This window comes from Anser brachyrhynchus (genome assembly GCF_964034855.1).
Source record: "Anser brachyrhynchus genome assembly, chromosome: 1".
NCBI lineage: Eukaryota > Metazoa > Chordata > Aves > Anseriformes > Anatidae > Anser > Anser brachyrhynchus.
In genome coordinates, this window is record NC_137694.1 from 37452679 (window position 1) to 37467208 (window position 14530).

Consider the following 14530-nt stretch of genomic DNA (forward strand, 5'->3'; position numbering starts at 1 on the left):
GTCTCCCTGCTGGGAAGAGTTGCTTTTGGAGAACCTCCAGCTGCCCAGATGAGACATTTCAGTTTACATCCTTATCTGAAAGAACAAGAAATGAAGTTGCAAGCTTACTTTGTCAAGACAGGCATGAAAAATGCCATGCACAATAAATGAAAGCAAAGATTTCCGCTTTGTGACGTACAATTAATTGCATGTATAACATTTATTAAAAACACAAGGCACTAATCAAGTGTCTTACTTATTTCTTTCCTATTTCTTTTCACTGTGGCAGGTCCTGAAAGATAGTAAAGAATTGATCTGGGGCAGCTGCACTAAGGTAGAGGATTAGTGTACAAGAAAAGACATTAACAGAGGCAGGCTGGGGGAAAATACTGAGGGAAAGCAATAAAGCATGGAGCAAACCCGAGAACTAAGAGGGAAGGGGCTCTCCCGTCTGGCACAGGCTACAGGCAAGAGAATTTTCTCCACGCTAACAATGTGAAAGTCCGCCACTGACCTCCAATATCCCGATGACACTGAGCAGTCTGTAGCTGGTGCCCGAGAAGCAAAAGCCAAGGCCCAGGAACACCCAGGAGTTCCCCAAAAGAACAAAGGTTTCACTCAAAATGGTGAACACTCAGGAGGCTGCCAAATAGGACAGCAACCCAAATCTGGCATGAATGAAGCTTACAGAAGAATATACACACATCTCTAGGTTGTTTGGGGGTTTTATGGGCAGTTAATAGGAAGACAAGCATAAGACAAACTTCTCTAATGCAAAATAAAAAAAAATCAATAGCATCATGCCTGTTCCTACTGGGAGAAGCAGGAGTGAGGAGTCTCAAAGGAAGTTAAGATCATTTCAAAAGGGAAAAACCACCCGCCTGAGTTCTGCTGGATGATGGAAGCGTGAAAGAATTAAGATGGCTATGATGTATAAGAATATTGATTATTCTAGGGGAAACCGTATCGAAGTGGAGCAACAACTCTCATCAGCAAGAGAGTAAATTAGTGTCCAAATCTGTCTTATGAAGACATCACAACACAAGAAGGTTCTGCTACACAAACCAGGAAAAGAAAAAATGCTTACTTCCAGCCTGATAAATGTGTAATAAAGCTACCAAAATAGAAACATTCTTAACGTATGAGGAAAACGAGACATTACCCAGCACAGATTTGAAAAAGAAGCAAATCTACACAGGAAGGGATGCTTAATAAATATTTGATTTCGTATGTTTTCAATGTGTCCCTATACAGCAATCTAAAGAACAGGAAAATGCATTATACAAGTTTGATTACAATATTTTTCTCTTTTCCCATGACTGACCTCATTGTATTAGCATCCTACCCTTTCACGCTTCTGCAAAATAAAATACTAATTGATTTTGAGCTATACTGATTAATACTCACAGATTTCTGATTTTTCAAGCTAGGCTAATACAGTTTCCTTTACATATGGATGTGTTTACAGCTGCACAGGAATGCCCATTAACTGTTTCACAGCACCTAAGCTAAAAACCAGAAGCTTCTGATTTGCACACACATAATGCTACTATAATGTTGGAAGTTTACATACACACACATACAAAGCCCAAACCCCCAGATAAAACTTTTTTACATAGAGAAGGGAAAAAAAAATTTAAAAAAAATTAGATTAAAAAAAAATCTAAGTTATTTTAAAACCTAAAATACTTTCATTTCTGAAGAGTGAAGGTGTCTTATCCAGACAGGTTTTCACACAGCTGCTTTAATAATCATCCAGGACTCCCAGGAAGATTCAAGGAGTATTTTAAAGTTGTGAGTGCTAAAACTGGAGACTACAAAGATTTACAGTAACAGAAAACACACACTACTCTACCAGGCAGATTAACTTCACAAGTGTGACCTGCTGGTGCAGCCCTGAAAAAAAAAACCCACACGCTATTACCTGTACCTCATCTCATACAACATTTTTGGCTCTGGGATCTAAAGCATGCATAGACATAGCTTGTGAAAGACACTCAATAACAGAAAATCATCCTGTATATAGGTCCTGAAAATCACTGCCAGTTGTTTGTAGTAAGACGGAACATGCACTAACCCATTAGAGACTCCTCTGAGAGGTTTGCAGAAATACAGAACAATTATACCCCATAATAACTTCAGCACTTTACTTAGGAAAAAGAAAAATCCTTCTTTAGTAATTAAAAGAAAATGAGAAAAAAAGGAGAGAAAACATGAACGTATTCGGCTAACAGGAGCACAGCATGGGACGTGTAAGGATTTTAGCTGCAAGAGCCCCTAACCCTCTCTGTATCCCGAGTTCTTTGTTATCTGACAGTAAATTGTAAGGCTGGTCATATTTAAAAGTAAAAACATCGGGTTGTGCTTCGGGAAGGCTGCTCCAGAGATGCCAAATGAATAACAAGGAAAACACGTTACCTTTCGCAAGTCTCCTCAGAATTTGACAGCGGCATTTGAAGGAGACAGCTATCATTCTTGCTCGCTGCCTTCCCTGGCAAGGCGCACGCGGGGCTCTGCTCTGCCGAATGCAGCAGCAGCAGCAGCATACGAATTCCTTGCGCACATGCCAGGAGAAAGGTAGCCCCAGCGGGGAGTGACAAAGCTTAATTCCTCCTGGCTGATGCAGAGATCAGCTCCGTGTCAGCCGGCGCGGCTGTGCCACTCGCTGCGACCGCTGCCACCACCTGCGTGGCGAGCTCGGGGGCTCACAAAGCAGGATTTCTTTGAAAGCCACAAAGCATCCCGCCGCACTAAACGGCGGGGGCCCTTGTGCAGTCCCTCCCGTCCCCCTGCCACGGACAGAGCCATGGTTTCTGTGCCACAGGAAGGGCCCCACATTTCAGCAGAGGTGGCGATTTTTCCCTGTTTCCTCCTATCTTTCATTTCCCTCACGGTCGTCTCGGAATAAATAGGGCACAAGCCCTAGAAATCCTAGTTCTGGGGGAGAAGGAGCCTATTTAACATGGAAACGTTCTAATCAAAGCACAATGAAGATTTAATCTCACAGATATGTAGGGGATAGGAAAAGAAAAATCCTGATTTTATCAGCAGAAAAGCTTTTTGACAATCATAGACAAGTATATTAGAGCAGTTGAAGCAAAGACCACAGGGGGAGGGAGAGAGCAGAGGGAAAGTGATAGATTGGTGTGTGGGGGCAGGACCGCCAAGCATTTGATCACACCGAAATAAATAAAATGATGCTAGATGGAAAGCACACCGTGAATCAGGTCTTCCCTGCTTGCTAGAGAAGACACCGGCTTTTAGTGCATCCTAAAATTTACTTCATAATTAATTGCGCCAAACATTGCACCATTTGTAACATGTTGAAGGATTTCTTCAGCCCACCAGGAGTTTTACACTCTGACGTCTATCCAGACAGCAAATTAACCCGCCTTTAACAGTTCATTCAGGAAATAATGAAGTGGAACGCACTGCTTAAGCGAGAGCTCCATCCCAACCTTATGGAGCCAAAAATTTCCTCCCAGACAAAATTCATCGATTCTAAAACCAAGCAAACAAACAAAACCAAGCTGTATAAAGTTCATCGAGTCAGATTTATGCACAAAACCCATGTGCCGTATCAGATAATCTCCTTTAAAACAACAGACAATTATTTCTTTGCCAAGACTTCTGCTTCACGTGGGCGATACACTTAACGCTGCGTTCATATATTCTCTGTCCCATTCACTTGCCTCCATTCCAAAAGTGGTTAGCTTATCTTCTGACATCCTTTATCCACCACCCTGTTTAATATTATCATCCAGCGTTAGGGTGCACATTTTCTACAGACAGCTGCTGAGAGCCAGGAGAAGCTGGGGACTGCCTTGTATGTGGAGCAGCTTCTTTCTCCCTGCCTGGGCTGTGCTGCATCAGCAGCTCTGCTCTTAACATTCTCCAACGAACTAGTACAGTAATTGTTTTCCTTAGTTTTGTTTTATTGGTTACAGCAGCCGCCGTATTTCAAAGGCAAAGGTGAAACACTCAATCAGCGCAACTGCAATTGCCCAGACAGGCCCAGTGAAAATTGACTTTATTTCATTGTCATTAAAACCAGATAGAGGTAATCAAGTTATCTGTTCTCCAACCTCGTTATCGCTTCTGGTGGTGCCCACTGTGGCAAACAGCTTCCACAGCTGTTTTACAGGCGCACCTGCAGCCGGGGGCTGATCGCTCTGGCTCCGTAACCACAGCCCCTGGGGGAAGGGATGAACCAGGGCAGAAGGTGGAGGATCACACCAGTACAAGTCTGAGGTCCAGGAAGAACATAGGAGACCTTGTACTACCCCATAGGAAGGGGGAGAAGAGCTGTCTATTCTTGCCCTCCCTGTAAAGATGAAGCCAAGAAAAGAGCTCACTGTCTACCAACACTACCAATACACTTTTCGGAGATAAATTTTGCCACCGTCCCTTCTTGTCACCTCCTGCTCCGGTAATAGGACTTGAAATGAATAATACCAATACCACCCAGTTTCCTTTCTTCTTTTCCTGTGCTAAAACTGATAGAACGAGGCTGTGACCTTGACACGCTGCCCCTCTCACTGCTCGTTCAGAAACTGCTCCAAACTTGTTGCTCCCTTTCTGTGGACCAGATTCTCTATCACTCTCTTTTAACCTGCCAGATGCCTGTCCTTGATCCCATAAATGTTGTCATGCACAGATCAACCCATTTAAATGATTCCCTTTAGCTCTAGAGTAACCGGAGGACACCACAAGATACTTGAGCTGCCCTAATATTTGTTCTTTGACTTTTCCCAGTCAGCACAGCCCAGGAAGGCTGTGTGAAGTGTGGCATCGGCGCTGCCTACACCAGGCAGGCAGATTTCCATTCCCACCTCTATGGAGTAACTGTGCAGTCACCTGGAGCCCGGGGAGCCTGGGGTGCTCCTCCTGCCCTTTGGAAGAAGGCGTTGTGGTGAGCAGCTCTCGGCTTGAACATCCGCTTTTGTCTTTTTTTCCTTCAGAGCTTGATTTTGACATCCTCGAGGACTCCTGCTGTGCAGAGAGCGGCAAGAGGTTGTATCTAGCCTTGAGAAGGAAATTGCTCACTGCCTGCATTTGTGACTTGGTGCCACGACCTACCCTGGTTCAGCCCCCTTTTGCCTCAGAGGAGGCAAAACCAGGCACATTCATGGAGCTAGGAGGTTGTGACAGAGGAGAAAAATCAAGCCTTCATGTAAAGACGTGCTGAGCCCCAATCCCATCATGTAAAATTGTATAAAACTGTAAAAACAACACAGAAATTGTGACGCATATGGGGGAAAAAAAAAAAAGCTGCAGACCTGGTCAGGTAAGGCTTTACTGACAGAGAAAAGATGTGGTCCTTGATCCAAAAAGCTTATTATACCATTTACTACTACTTCTAGATTACTGATGCATGTTAAATGGCCTCTGAAGCACTGCAATAGCCATTTGCAACCAAGTCAATATGATTATTTTTGCTTATGCTTCTTTAGACAATTTTTCTGTCCTTACCAAAAGAGGTCGTGTGCGGATGTGAGTTTCTCAAGATTTCATAAGACAAAGATTTTGTACTGCAAGTACAACACTGACTGTAATGATATATTGTATTTGCTGCAGTTTTTGTCCTATTTTTGTTAGTTCAAGAAAAGCAATACAGTTATTGGGAAAAAAAATATTTACTCATGATGCACATGGTTTTACCACCTTCTTGCAGGATGGAATCATCAGGATTGCCAGAAGCGTTCTTTCCCAAAGCCCTGATTCTGAAATTACTTTAAGTACACCTCAGGTATTCTTAATTGTACATATTTTTTTAACACATTAAGGATTTTGTTGAACTTTCAAAACATCAGCCAGCATTTTCTGAGATATCTGCATTCAGTTCTGCAGATGGACTCTGGTCTGGAGGTGGAAAAACAAGAAAGGAAGTAAAAAAAACACTGGGGAGTGAAGAGTAGGTAATGTAACATAAGGAGATCAAAAACCTTTGGACACTGTGAAAATTTATATTCTATACAGCAAGGGTTAAATAAAGACTTTACTAATTATATTTCTTCCTTATTTATTAAAGAGCTACAAATTTTGCTACTATTTTTCTCAGTGCTTACCTGCAAAAACCTCTTTTTTCCCTTCACTCCAGTTGGACAGCAGCATGAATTTTTATCACTTTTATTGCTGCACTCATTCTTTTCTTTAGCAGACTGTAAGGTTATTTATAAACTCTTAGATATATATTATACACAAATGTTTTCTCAACTGAATTTATATTCCCAAGTACTCAGCAGAAGGTCAATAGATGAAAGCAGCTTATTTCTGTATGATAAGGCAGGCACTATAATATCTGTGTTCTATTTAACAACATCTTCTGGGTAAGGTATACCAGTTGCATCCCTCCCTGTCCTTTTACTTTACAGGGAATTTGTCCCCGTGAGCTGCCATAATTGTTTTGGGGTGTTGCATGCTCATATTTTTCTTCACGGGTTAAGCTTGTATGTCACCCCTCTGACGGAAATGCACAACGCTGATGGAGTACCACATGTGGTCAAAGCCACATACACTGAAAACCTACTCCTTTAAGAAAGCCAATGCAGGGGGTTCAGTGAAGACAAGGATGTACTCAAACTACAGCCTCAGTAGAACACTAGGACAACCACAAAGGCATACAGATATCGAATGTTTTATGTGTCAGGAAGGAACAATGATATCTAGCAGATCCGTCTGGATAAGGAAATTGAAATGAAATATTTTGAACTGTGAATTCATGAAGGTTTTGTACAATGAAATATCTTGTTCCGTCATTTTAAAAGATTCCACTGGCATCTATCACGTTATTCAAATTAAAAGTCAGATTTTTATGCAAAAAGAGAATTAATTTAGTTCTGAAAATAACAAATGACCAGACGGATGATTCTGTTTTGAAAACTCAAGCGTTTCCACCAGTGTATTTTATACATCCTTATATCAATCATGAACTAGCAATGAAACAAAGAATCTCAGTCTTAGCAAAACAAAATTTGAACATTTTTCATCCCAAAGATGAGAGATGTATTCCCATGCAGCAGCAGACTCAGTCAATCAAGCATTTTGCAATGGATGCTGTTTTATTACAAAGACTCCTCTTTGCCACAGAGTGAGGGAATAAAAATGAAAGAACAATAAAGCATCCAGTGGTTCGCCAACGCTCAGATTATCAGCACAGACAACTTGTCAGCTTCACATAATTTGGAGGGTATTTCAAATTTTCATTTTTATTAAATCAATGACAGCAGTTATTTTCTAGCTGTATTAACCACCTTTGCAACACCATCGGTCAATTTCCCACGGACACTGCAGCAGAAAGTCTTACAGGTCATTAAAAGTAGTGAAAGGTGTGCGGGCTTCAGAGGATCGTTGCTGGAGAACCTTTCATGCAAAAGGTGCTGTATGTTGGAAAGCATTGAGATAAGTATGCTGAAAGTGATAAATGATGCAAAAAAAAAATCCATTAAAGATCTGAGTTAACACCAAAACCCCATTGCTCTAGCACTGTATAAATATGGTAGTTCGGTTGCCCGTGAACAGATTCATAAATAATAATAGTAATTCGGGGGTTCTGGATAGAAAAGTCTTAGTTCATCTGCTCCAGGCAATGTTAACCTTTTTGGATCAGCAGGTATTAAACATCTGATGGTAAAATCAGCGAGTATTGCCACATTCTGGGATGGCTTTTTACTGAAGTGTTTTATTATGCAGTTAAATAATAGTGATTTAATTGATTTCTTAAGAAAAGTCTGATTTAATGATGTTTTATAAAATGCATAATGTAGTATAAAGGAAACAGAACATGTATGTTTTCTATATGAAAATAACTCTCCAGTACACACTACCCTCTAGCGTAGCATAAGGAACAGCGTTCCCTACGTTATCCTTCACAGTAATTCCATGCCAGAGCTTCACAAAAATGCTTTATTTTACCAGTCCATGTGAATCTCTGGCAAAAATTAAAGCTGTCCTTCTCAGTGAAGCTACGTTGATACAACAAGGTTGAGAGATGTCTTGGAATGGAGACATTGTCCTCAAAAGACCTTTGAGATAGGTAGCACAGATCTGACTTTTCATTCCTAGCTTCCTTTCTGCTGCAGGCAAAATAGGCTGTTCAGCTTTTCTCGGGCTCTCCTAGCTGAAAATCTTTGTTTAAAAATAATTAGGGACTTTAGAGAATCATAAAATATGAAGATACTGCGTGTACTAGAAAAATGAGAAACTTTTAATAGCACAAGTACGTCGCAGTCTCTCAAAGGTAATTTCCAGCATACCCACAAACTAGTTGAGATTTAATTCAGAAAGAAGTCTTTTCAATAACCCATAGCTTGTGAGCCATTTCAGATACAGCTCCCTTTCTAGTATGTACACACATCAATATACTCTTTCTTTGATTTGTTTTATGATGATGGAAAAGAGTGCTTTCTCTGGAAGTATTACAAAAAATTTGTCCTTGTACCTTCTGAACTAATAATTAGTGAAGAACCCATAATTTTGCAAAATGTAATGAAATAAACCACCACCAAGAATGATCTGGGCGCCCTCCGAGCAAAAGAATTAGGGAAAGGAATAGGTGTCACAAGCTGCACTGCCCTTTCCAGGATGCTTACAGATCTCACCGAGAGGAACAACAAATAACAACCCTGTCCAATGAGCACAATCAACCCAGCGTGGGCTCCTGCCAGCACCGTGCATATAATTACAGTCTCCAGGATTTAATGTAATCTCAAACCTAAAGGATGACTGTCTTACAAGCAGTTTCCGCATGCTGCAGTACATGGGTAAAGACTCTTGTAATTACAGTTTCTATAAGGCTTTGTACTTTGCAGAGGCTTTTTCAATTAGTCAAAACGATGACCTTCCTATTGCTACATCGTTTTTTAACAAAGCGCAGTTAAGCATTTCCTCAAAATTACCATATTAGAAGCAATGACACGCTCTTACACTTAGCAGAAAACAGCTGTTTTTATTCTAATTTAAAAACAAAAAGAAGATTGTGATTCCACTGAAAACACTTGAACAAAAGTGGAATAATTACACCCCTCTCTAGCTATACTGCTTTGTTTCCATATTTTTATCCACCTATTTAGCAGCTGTGAAATTGGAATATCACACTAGAAAACAAAATGTGTATTTGGAGGGATGAGACAAGAATATAACACAAGGTCATTTAATCTACTACAGGAGATTTTCAGGAATTAACTCGGAAAGTTATCATGGGCAAGCCTTTATGTTCAAGATACCATCAGAAAGGGTGACAATGAAAGATTACAGCTCTGGAGATGCGGCACAGAGAAGAGATGGCACAAGCAGAATTTCCACTGACAATGCCCTGTGGCCTCCAAGTCACAGCAGCCTTTGCAGGATGGAGGGAAGAGCTGATTCACTGGTACAACTACGTTCCTACCTGTGTGCAAGCTGCAAGAAGACATGGTAGCAGCTGCTTTTCCAGCTGAGCGTGGGTTTGCATACTGAAATTAGGCCACATACCCGTTGTTTGCCTGCAGAATAAGCAACAAACAGCCAGCCAGCTGGCACTGACCACTGCACTTTCCCAAGCCAGATCAAATGCCACCATATTTCATCTGAGCAGCAGTTTTGGTGTGCCTGAAAATCAAAGATAATGAAAAATATCGAAAAATTGATCCGATATAAATGACGGGAAAAAACAACAAGGGAAAGGAGAAAAAAGAAAAAGGATTTCAGTTTGAAAAATTGGTGCTGACCCTTCTCATTAGAACATGTTTGTTGGATAGAGCTGTTAACTCACTAGCACATTCACATTTTACTCATTTTGCAAGACATTTTGCTGCAAAGTGAGAAGAAAGCCCTTCCACGCCTCCCTGGGTCCCTCTGGAGCATGGAAACCCTCTGCTGCCCTCGGGTGTTCCCTCATTTGGGAGCACTACTGCCCTTTTTTAGTGCTGTGCTGCAAGGTTGGTGCCACATTCAGTAATGTCAGTAACCTACAGGCTGCTCTGGACTCTGTTTCTATCGCATGGTGATCTGTGACTCACAGGCCAAGTGATCTCCTCTGGCTTTGTGTTCTGATGAAAAATTTGTTATGAAAACATGGCTTTAATTGGCCTTCAACACGAAGTCTAAAATGCACACCAGGTCTTCTCTGGCATCTTCTGAAACCACGGACCTAATTGAGAAGGCTCATTCCTCACATTTCTATGCAAACTCATTTACATTTGGAGTCTCAGGAAGAGTGCCATATTGTTGTACATCAGCGTAACACCGAATATGGCCAGTATCATTGACACTTTTGTACAGTCTTTCAATCCGAAGTCTTTGATTTAGGTGACTCTTTATTTTCAAAATGGAACTAATGTGTAATTAAGACATCTTGGATCACCAGCTGAACTGTAACAATTTTAAACCTCTGACCTACAATCAGAAATCAAAAAATAAGAACTGAGATCTACAGAGACTGGTGTTGTGTTTCACTGCGGACACCTACATCATGCCAGGGGCTGCTGCACCACACAGCACAGCACACTTTGAATTCATTAGCCTAGCTCAAGGCTCAGAAATAAAGTGAGTTAGTCTAAACGAATTCTGTGTTGCTACGACCAGACTCTGTCTGGCAGCCAAATAAGAGCTGGCTTGGTTATCTCCCAATACTGCACACTGTAAAAGGACCAGTGTGTGTTACTAAAAGCTTTTATCATCATTGTTTAGTGAAAAGTCACACAGCTTAATCTGTATGTCTGCTGGGACCTGGCTCATCCAAACCAACTTAAGCATCCAAATACAAGGCCTAAGAACAAGGAACACAGACCCCAGCTGCAGTACCAGGGAGCCTACCCTGGAATCTGATGACTCAAAATGACTGAGCAGACTGTTAAAGGTAAGTAAATGAACGGCAACTGTGAAAGTGGCCTTAATGCAATCATTGCATGTGTAACTGGGGGAAAACTGAGTACCTTTATAGACAAGATAGCTACCTGCCGTGTGTAGGAAAGCCCATACTGGAAGCCAATATTCAACTCTAGCACCTACACTGGGATTTTATTTGGTTTGGATGTTTTGTCCGCTTGCTTTTTAAGGGCCAAAAAACAGGCAGGGTACAGAGGAGAGTACCAAGAGTGGTCTGAGCAATAAAAATCCCTTGTGTAGTGAAAGACTTAGCAAGCATAATATCTTATCCAAAGAGTTTGGACTGTGACTTGATTACACAGCATGTAAGAGCTGTCACAGGAAGGACGTGTTGAGTGCTCAAGAGCTTCTCCATCAAATACAAGGGAGGGGAATAAAAGCGGCACTCAAAGCCGGTAAAATTCAAACTAATCACAACCTTCTCACGGGGAGGTTGACTAACAGATAAAACTATCAAAATGGTTCCCCTCGGAGGCACTGCCTGACTGCCTGCCATTCTGGAATACCCATCTTAGCAAAACATCAATTACTGGACTTGATGAAACAGGATCAAATGACAGGATGGATGCTGCATCCTCCTTACGTGGGGAGCAACCAAACATCCTACATGCCTTTTCTTGCCTGAGAAAGTATATGAAGCAAAATACGATATTGGGATGGCCTTCTGTTGTCTGTATCTACTTCAAACCACTTGCTTTAAACAAAATTCATGGACGCCATTGAAAAATGAACTAGAAGAGTCTTCACGCTATTTTCATCCTTAAAATACTAATTAGTTTTGCACAACTGTGAAAAGCATACAAATAAAATGTTATTAAAATATAGGACTAGCTATAGAACATGGTTTATCAAATATGTTATTAATATTCATATACATATATATTTCCAATCAAAATTCCTAATACGTTAGAAAAACTGTCCTATTATGTCCCAAAACTGCCACATATTCTCGAAATGCAAACATTTCAAGGACAGACAAACTGTTTTTTGTACCCACCCTCAGCCCCACATATCCTGTCCTTTCTGTTGTGAAAGAAGAGCTGGGATCCACAGCAGCAAAGGCCAAAAATGTATGTGCAAAGTAGCACAAAGCATGTTATTTATGTCAGGAAAAGAGAACATCTATAATGTGCATGACTGAAAATAAATTATCATCATGCTTTGCTATCAGGAAACAGTTAACAAAACAAATGAGGAAAGGTTCCTAGACAATGGGTTGAAGTATTTGTAACGTAAGTCTCAAAAGTGAAAGGTTGATAACCTCAAGCTTGTTTTAGTGTCATTCCTCCATGGATCATCACTGCTTTAGTGGTGCCCCATTGCAATTTATCACATTTTTAATAGCTCCTTCTAAAATACTCTTCAAAAAGTTTGAAGCCTGGTCAGACAACATTAACACTTAAAAGTCTGTATAAACACTTACCAGCTTTTGTCCTTTTTTTTCTTTTTTTTGTCAGAGTAGACCTACAATCTCCAAAGGTACATGTGACATTATATATAATAAGGATCATCAGCAAACTAGGAGCATCTAAATATCGATGCAAAACAATGTATTTGAGAAAAAAGTAAATAGAAAACTAAACTGTGCTGGTCACCAAAAAATATAAATAAACCTTCTGTCACTTAAAAAGACAACTCAAAAAAAAAAAAACAAACCCCAAAGCACTGAGTGTCTTCTTATAAAGAACATATCCTTTCTGGATTACTGCAAGCTTATCACTCGTAAACTACCAACTAGTAGTAACAAATCCTTGTTACTTGCACATATGTTTTCAAAGCACAAACAAAGCCCACTGGAATTTGTGACAAGCCGAGGAAAGCCACGGCCTGCGCCAGCCCGGAGGCACCTCGAGCCATGGGCCTGTGATGGGGAGGCCACCCCACACACTGCCCCTCTGCCACCACAGCGCTGCTCTGAAGGCCGCAGCACCCATCCCCCTGGTCAAACACACGGCCAAATTTCAGAGTAACTGATTCTATTCTCCACTTATTTTCCACACTGTTCTGCAATAGGTTTGGCCTTTCAAAATCTTCCTTAAAATTTGTCGCCTCACTCCACAGAGCTGGGAGTAGAAGAGCTGGGCTCTTCTCCTAATTATCAATTGGATACAGATATGCAGCACACATACATTTTTATCTTTTCTCATAACCCAGGCCTGAAATCCGTCTTCTGCTTTTTACTGAACCCTTTCTGTTTGCTGTTGTATTTCAAGAAGGGAAGCAGCCATGATTTACTTTAACAGCCTCAGGGCAGTCCAAAAGGCCTGCAAGTAGGGACGGTTACTTCTCTGTCCCTGTGACACGCCATTTCTTGGTATAGCATCAGTAAGTCCTTTGCAAGTGTCACTGCTATTATTGTAGAGCAAGTGTAACTGCTGTTTGCCCACACTTGCCAGTGCCTCTATGCAACACTGCTTTCCTAGCTTACTATTCATATCATATCGTCATATTTTGGATCATTTCCCCATAGATGCATTAACTTGCCAAGTCATACGATATTCTTCCGCATACTGTATATTTTTGGCTGTTTTAAAGACCGAACACATCTCCACTCCACATAAGTCTCCTTATCTAACTTCATTTGTTAATTTTATTAGCAGTTAGTGAGATTGTTAAATCACTAGTGCATTTATTATCCTTGAGCTGATGCCTGAGGGTGTTCTCAACCAACTCATTTTGACGTATTCTCCTTTGTTATATCGTGTTTTAAATTCACCAAATACCAAGGAAGACCCACAAACATACCAAAGTATGGCATCAACTACTAGTATTTCTTCTATTAACTCAGTATTATTTTCCAAACGGTGGCAGAATTTATTATTTACAAATCTATTCTGCTTATTAACTATGGCTTCATTATCTTCAAAAACTGAAATCCTTCCCCTTCTTTATGTCTTATTCAATAGTCACTTCATTACTGAATTTTTATAGAACCCAGCACTAAATTAAAGACAAGACAGCAGCCAAATGTATTTCTCTCTTTTTTTCTCCCCTCTTCTTAAGTGAACGTACTGACATATTGCATGGCACGAATTTAGCTTTCAGTTCAAATTTAAGGTCAAACCCTACCTGGACGAGCACAACTAGGCTGCACCTACAGATACCAGAGAACAGCATGGTCACAGTCAAAGACAGAAAGTTGGCAATACCGTAAGCTTGAATTTCTTTGTATTTGTTCACGTGTCACAGCCTTTATGAAAACCAGCTTGTACAGAAATTGCTGTAAAGTATTTGCTTTTTTTTTTGTCTTTCTTTTTGTTCCCAACGTACATTTAAGTCTGCATCACACCAGCTGCTGCACTTCAGCAAGGAAATAAACTTGGTCCCACAAAGAGAAGGCTGTGTACGGATTCTCTCTGTGAACTTACTTGGAAAGAGCTACATAAACTTAATTGATCAAAAGGGAGTCACAAAAGGATGAAATATTTTGCGGAGCCATATGCTAATGGTACTGCACCAACGTCCAAGACCTGCTGCCTTACAGGAAAGGTCCATAAAACTGTTGAGGTGATGGAAACGCTCCCGAGCCGCTGCTTGGAATTCGGAGACGGGATGGTAACGGTGCCATTTATTTATTTATTTTAAAAATAAGGCAAGGAGAGAGGGGCCTCAGCATTTTTTAACAGGAAATTAGAAAGCTAGCCGATATAAATTCACTACCTATCATAGCTTTAACAGCCCAAGC

The 14530-nt window shown here is 40.8% G+C and overlaps 1 protein-coding gene across 25 annotated transcripts in view; it reads right to left on the minus strand.

The window, feature by feature from the left end:
• The window catches only part of GRIP1 (glutamate receptor interacting protein 1), a 325251-nt gene that overhangs the window by 152906 nt on the left and 157815 nt on the right, over positions 1-14530 (minus strand). For 3 of the 25 annotated variants that reach the window (XM_080592324.1, XM_080592332.1, XM_080592320.1), the window contains exon 1: positions 2398-3661. The exons of the other annotated variants lie outside the window; for them this stretch is intronic. In XM_080592324.1, coding sequence (XP_080448450.1) covers positions 2398-2452 — 55 coding nt within the window. In that variant the 5' untranslated portion in view covers positions 2453-3661. Of the gene's footprint in view, positions 1-2397; positions 3662-14530 lie in introns of those variants that run through there. 25 annotated transcript variants of the gene reach the window in all.